At 31.9% G+C, this 6,000-nt stretch overlaps 1 protein-coding gene across 2 annotated transcripts in view; it reads left to right on the plus strand.

Moving 5' to 3' along the window:
* LOC150106184 (beta-TrCP-like) overlaps positions 1–5,611 on the plus strand; it is a 157,517-nt gene extending 151,906 nt beyond the window's left edge. For both annotated transcript variants that reach the window (XM_090392215.1, XM_090392216.1), the window contains exon 11: positions 4,608–5,611. In XM_090392215.1, the coding sequence (XP_090248341.1) occupies positions 4,608–4,775 (168 nt within the window). In that variant the 3' untranslated portion in view covers positions 4,776–5,611. The remainder of the gene's footprint in view (positions 1–4,607) is intronic.
* The last annotated feature ends 389 nt before the right edge of the window (positions 5,612–6,000 follow it).

Genomic DNA, 6,000 nt, shown 5'->3' on the forward strand with positions numbered 1-6,000 from the left:
CAGAAGGAAATTTAAAGAAGCTGCTGATATGCTTAGAATCCAGCGCAATGCAACAAAAACCAGGGCCTAATTTACACCAAGTTTGGTCAGCATTGATAAAAAATATACCTAAGTCAGACCTCGGACAGGGTGAACGTGACAACATCCAGCATTGTTCAAACTTAGCATGCACAGATTCTGATTTCGGATTTTTTAATTTAATGAACAGATGGCCATAGCATCATAGAATAGACTATTTTGAGTAATTTCTCATTTCTTGTGTTTAAACTTTTAGTTATCTTTAACCCCTGAAGATGTAAGTCAAACGACCTACGGAACTTGTCGGGTTTGTTTATTTTTAATCTTAATAAACATGTGGTCGTAATACCGGAATCTTTCTTTTGAACTGCTAAACCACAGAAACCAACGCCTACAACTTTTTACTGTATCAATCCACCTATATCTTGGTCTTTTTCCTGCCAACCTGCAGAGAACACTTGTTTTGCTAATCTTTCCTTTCCCATTCTATTTAAATGACCATACCAACTTTGTCATTTGAGATTAGCTCTCCTAACACATTCCCAGGTGCTAACAATGTCAAGTTCTTTCCTAATATCCTCATTTTTAATATGATATTGATGCTATCTGTTCACTCCCTTAATCTTTCTCAGGACTCTCATATCTGTGCTCTCTAGTCTTTGGTCAAGTAGATTTCTAAGTGTTTTATTTCTAACCCAGCTCTCAGATACATAAGTTAAAATTGGTTTGAACACTGTCTTGTATACAGCTAATTTAGTGTTTTGACTAATTTCTCCCTTATTCCATATAAATTTATTCATTTGACTTCCTATCATACCAGCTTTGTTTATTCTGTTGTGAATTTCCATATTTAATTTACCATCGTCACTAAAAATTGTACTTGGGTAGCTGCAATGTTTTACGTGTTCTATAGGTTCTCCATTCACAATGCAGTTGATGTTTTCATTGCTTCTGCCTATTTTCATTATCCTTGTTTTGCTATTGCTGATCTTCATGCCAGATGTATTACAACAGTTATTCAATTTAGTCAAGAAATCTTGCAGACTTGTACTGGATTTATTTAAAAGTATAACATTTGCATAAAGTAGAGCTGAGATTAACATCTCCAATTTTGATATCAGATTTAATACCACTTTCCTTCATAACATCAACTCCTCAGATAAACAAGCTCTTTCTAATTTAAAAAAGAATAAGAATATTTTAATACTAAAAACTGACAAAGGCAACTCAACCGTCATCATGAACACAGCTGATTACATGTCTAGGATTTGATTCTTGCTCTCGGATTCTTCCACTTAAGCTCCATTAGATTACCACTCTTCTTGGACAAAACATGAAGAGACCAATAATCTTTTATGCAACATATTCACTGGGCCTACAATCTGAAGAAAAAGTTGAAATCAATCCATCTTTTAACTTTGCAACTATATGGAGCACGCAAGGCAGACATTCCTCTTAGGCCCATTGTGTATGGCATTAGTTCACTTATCTGTTATCAAAACATCTTGCCAATCTTCTAAAGAAACTACATCAGTCAGACACACAGACTTGTGTGATCATCTGACAACACGGCTGCTTTTCATAAGAAATGTATTAATTACATTAAATTCCATGAGCTGGAACAATCTGTACTAACAGTACATATCAGCCCCACTAAACATCATGTCCTTTGGAAAAAGATCAAGATCCTTCACAAAAAGCAGTTTTCTTGTGGAACATTTATATAAAGGAAGTTGTGTATATCCTTCCTGTGCTGTCCACATCTAAACAAAAATGATGGTCTGAAGTTATCCCTCCTATGGGAAATAGTCCTTCTCCACACATTCTATAGTTGATAGGCAGTTAGGACCTTAGTGAATTTTAGACTATGTTTTCATTCTCGAGTCTTCTGGCTATCCATTCTACTCATTTAAACAATTTGAAAGTCATGCCAAAGATACTGTAGATACTAGGGCAAAAATTTTATGCTAAATAAAATGCTTCGTATAAGTTATTCTGTTGTTAATAATTATTTATTGGTTTTTTATTATGCTGTTCAAAAAGTTATATAACAGATTTGGGCTGATGTATTGCAGATATCACTTCACTGTTGCTATGTGTAAAATTATGCTGTTTTGGCCAGAAAAGATAGAATGAGGTTTATCATATTGGAAGAACTTTACTTCATGAGGTGGAAGAAGTGAGGGATGGGGGGGGGGGGGGGGATCAGAAGTTAAGGGTCACATCATAAAGTTGTGAAGGTTTCCCAGAAAATTGCTATAATGCCAGTCGGACATAGCTTATAAATAGTATGAATTTTTCGGTTATCTATTGAGAATGCAGTTGTTTTCTGCATTCCTGCTTGTGTTCATAGTTTTGCTCTTGTTATTACTGATTTTCATGCCACATTTGTTATAGTTGTTATTCAGTTTAGTTAAAGAATCCTGGAGACTTGCACTTGATTAATTTAAGAGTACAACATGTACATAAAGCAAAAAGTCGTATTTGATATCTTTGATTCTAATATCAAGTTCTAATTCTATTCTAATGCCACTCTCTTTCATAGTGTGAACACTCATCTTAAACCTGATTTTTCATGAAACCACCTTCCTGTATTTCCTTTGCGTTCGAACTAAATATGGAAATTGACAACAGAAGAATCTGCCCCAGCTTGCACTTTTTTGGGGGGGGTATCACACTAGACACAATTATTTTATTTGTCGATGATTCTTTCTTTTATGATTCTTTTTACATGTGATGAAATGTAATTAACAATTGTTAATTACATTTCTGCACTAGCTTTGAATAAAATGCAATTTCAGAATCTATCGAATGAAGTGGATTTGGTGTACAAAGGACTAATAATGTACAAGAATGTTCGTTGGCTTAGTCGAGGTCTTGTTCAGAAACGATTTGTTGAATGCCTGGATGAGATAAATCTTTTTGACTAATCAACAAATGTCTTATAAAGAAATGTATGACATCATGTGGGTTTGTAAACTCATGTTTATTACAAATTTTTGCAAACATTTAAATGACTTGAACCTCAAACTACAGGACACTAAAACATCTTCAATTAAACTTGCAGATGTTTTCGTGGATAAATATGGGTGATTTTGAAATGCAGTTCATTGATTTTCAAAGTAGCTCAATTTGGAGGCAGAAATTTGTTGACCTCAGAGTTGACTTGGAAAATATTGAAAAGGAGTGATTAGAGACAGGAACAACAGAGAGAAGTGTGGAAAAAGAGGTACTAAAAACTTGGAATGCTATTCCCAAAACTTTTGTATGTTTAAAAATCCTTGCAACAGCATTATTATCTCCATTTTTGCATCTACATATTCTTGTGAATCATTGTTCTCAGTGATGAACTTTGTTAAGTCTCGTAACAGGAGTAGCCTTACAGATGAAACTAGTAGCGCATGCATATCTTTGAAGGTTACAAAATATAAACCTCATATAAATTAATTGTCATTAATGATGCAGCAGCAAAAGTCTCATTGATACTAAATAAATAAAATGTCCATTATTTTTCTGTAGTTTTGATTTGATGTTTTTGCTAAAAATGGTAAAGATTAACTTCTGTTTAATATATTACGTAGGTAAAATAACAATTTATTTTTATGTTTGTAATTTTTATGTATTACTCGTAAGGGATTAAGAAGTAATACAATTATATCTTTAATTTTATTTTCTTTTATTGCGCTTTAGTCAAGTAAAATGATTATGAGATTGTGCACTGCAATATATTGGGAAAACTTCAATAAACTTATGTCTGATTGGTCTTTATATAAAAAAAAAAAAATCAGAATTATTGTTTACTCTTTTGCTGATGTTTAAAAATTGTGGCTTTATATGGCAGCTAGAATTACACTTAAATGCAAATAAAAAATATTCATGCTATCAACAGGGTAGAAGGACTTTTAAGTAAAAATTCCATCACTAATTTTTATATTCAGTCAATCTTTACAATAATCACTCTTACAATGTTCTTTGATTTTACCATTCTAGTGTGATTTTTGATTATTTGAAAAGGTCTTCCCAATACTTAAAAGACACCAAATAATAATATGTTCCCCAAAATTTCGGTTGGCACATGAGAAAATTTTGCATCAAAGATTTCACGATTTTGGCATGCACAAGTTGCCCATCCCTGGTCTAGATTTAAACAAATCTATCATACTGCTGCACGTTTGGGAGTTTATGGTGATCAGGGAGCTGCGCCGAAAATGCCAGGCAGTCTTACCAGGGGTGACGGTGACTAAGTCTCAGATTGTCAAAAATGCTATGTCTTTTTGACTTTTTTAGTATTTTTGGTGTGTATTGAAAAGGGTGGCACAAGCTCTAGCTATGCCACTGTGTATATGTCTACTACATCAAGACTTTTTCAAACATCCAAGCTACAGTTTGATTAGAACATACAAGTTGAAGAGTGAGACACTAACCAGCCAGAAACACGCAAAAAAATTAACTATAGTGCATATGTTGTGTGCAGTGTATTTATAATAAATAGAAAAAATTAATTGTAGTATTTAATTATATCTGTTTAATTGAATCTGCTATCTCTAGCTAGTACTACAAAGTTAATAATATTTATTTTATTTTTATAGGAGCACTCAGGACGTGTTTTCAGACTTCAGTTTGATGAGTTTCAAATTGTTAGTAGTTCTCATGATGACACAATTCTTATATGGGACTTTTTAAACTGCACTCCCCCTGAAACACCTACAGGGTCATTGAAATCGCCATCTCATAATTATCCCTATGTTTCACAATGATGTTGCAAGTAGGAAATTAAAATCTAGAATGAATTTCTTCACCAGCTGTCATGTATATATTGGAAGAGACTTGGTCTGAAAGTAAACCATGCCTAGCACCTTGTACTCTGCCTATTTTATTTAACACTTTATAACTTGTATAGAAAGTACTGACCACCGACAAAAAAAAAATTATATATAGGCAGTGTCTAAAAAAAATAATAAAGTCAGTCATAAATAACTAGTTACCTCTACAGAATTATGAGTGGACAGTATGTTATTACTTGTATATGTTGTTTACGTCCAAGAACTGTTTACATGTACATAAAATGTATATGTGTATATATATATATATATATATATATGTATATATATATGTATATGTTTGTGTGAGTGTAATGCTGACCACAAAGACACTGAGAAATTCCTCTTTCCCATTGTAGTCAGTGCTACATCTGTGTGCATTCCGGTTTTGTTGTCATCAGTTCACTTGTGTGCAAATGTGACAATCTTCCAGAACTGAAAAAAACTGTTATTCAGTAGAAGTCACGTTGTACAACGATTTCGCTTTAATACTTTTTTTTTTCATCATGGTTGAAAGCATAGCCTTGTACATTGCACTAGCATTTTATTTTCATTAAAATTTTTATTTATATAAATATAACATTAGCAGTTCAATTATTTAATTTCTTTTAGCCACATGATTGTTAAACATCAGGTCTATATAGTTCATCCTTTAAAAAAAAAGAAAGTGCAGTCAGCTGAAACCAGCTATTCTGACCTTTCATTAATAAAAATTAGTGCTTTCTTGTTAATTTTGTAGGAAAAGTTAAATAAATTACATATCTAAGTCACAATTTGGAATCCTAAATTTGTAGAATGATTCTATTTTTTTTTTTTTTTTTAATATATATATAAGTGAGAATATGATAGTTGTTTATTTATATATATTTAAAGTTTTTATTTTGTGTTTTACATCTATGTGCGTGCGTGTGTGTGATAATGTTGATATACTATATTTAAAATGTTTATCTTAAAATGTAAGAAACCAGAATCCTCCAGCTTTTTTTAAGAAAAAATAAATTGATTACAGAATTGACAGTTGAGAAAATATAATTATTCAATGATACATACATGCATACATATTGAGTAATTGCACAATAATAATAATAGTAATACGCACACTCAATAATAATAATAATAATAATAATAATAATAATAATAGCCTTCAAAAGAGGATACTTCC

The sequence above is a fragment of the Typopeltis vanoorti genome, chromosome 5, assembly GCF_054136105.1.
Source record: "Typopeltis vanoorti isolate ZY-2024b chromosome 5, IOZ_Tvanoo_1.0, whole genome shotgun sequence".
Lineage (NCBI taxonomy): Eukaryota > Metazoa > Arthropoda > Arachnida > Uropygi > Thelyphonidae > Typopeltis > Typopeltis vanoorti.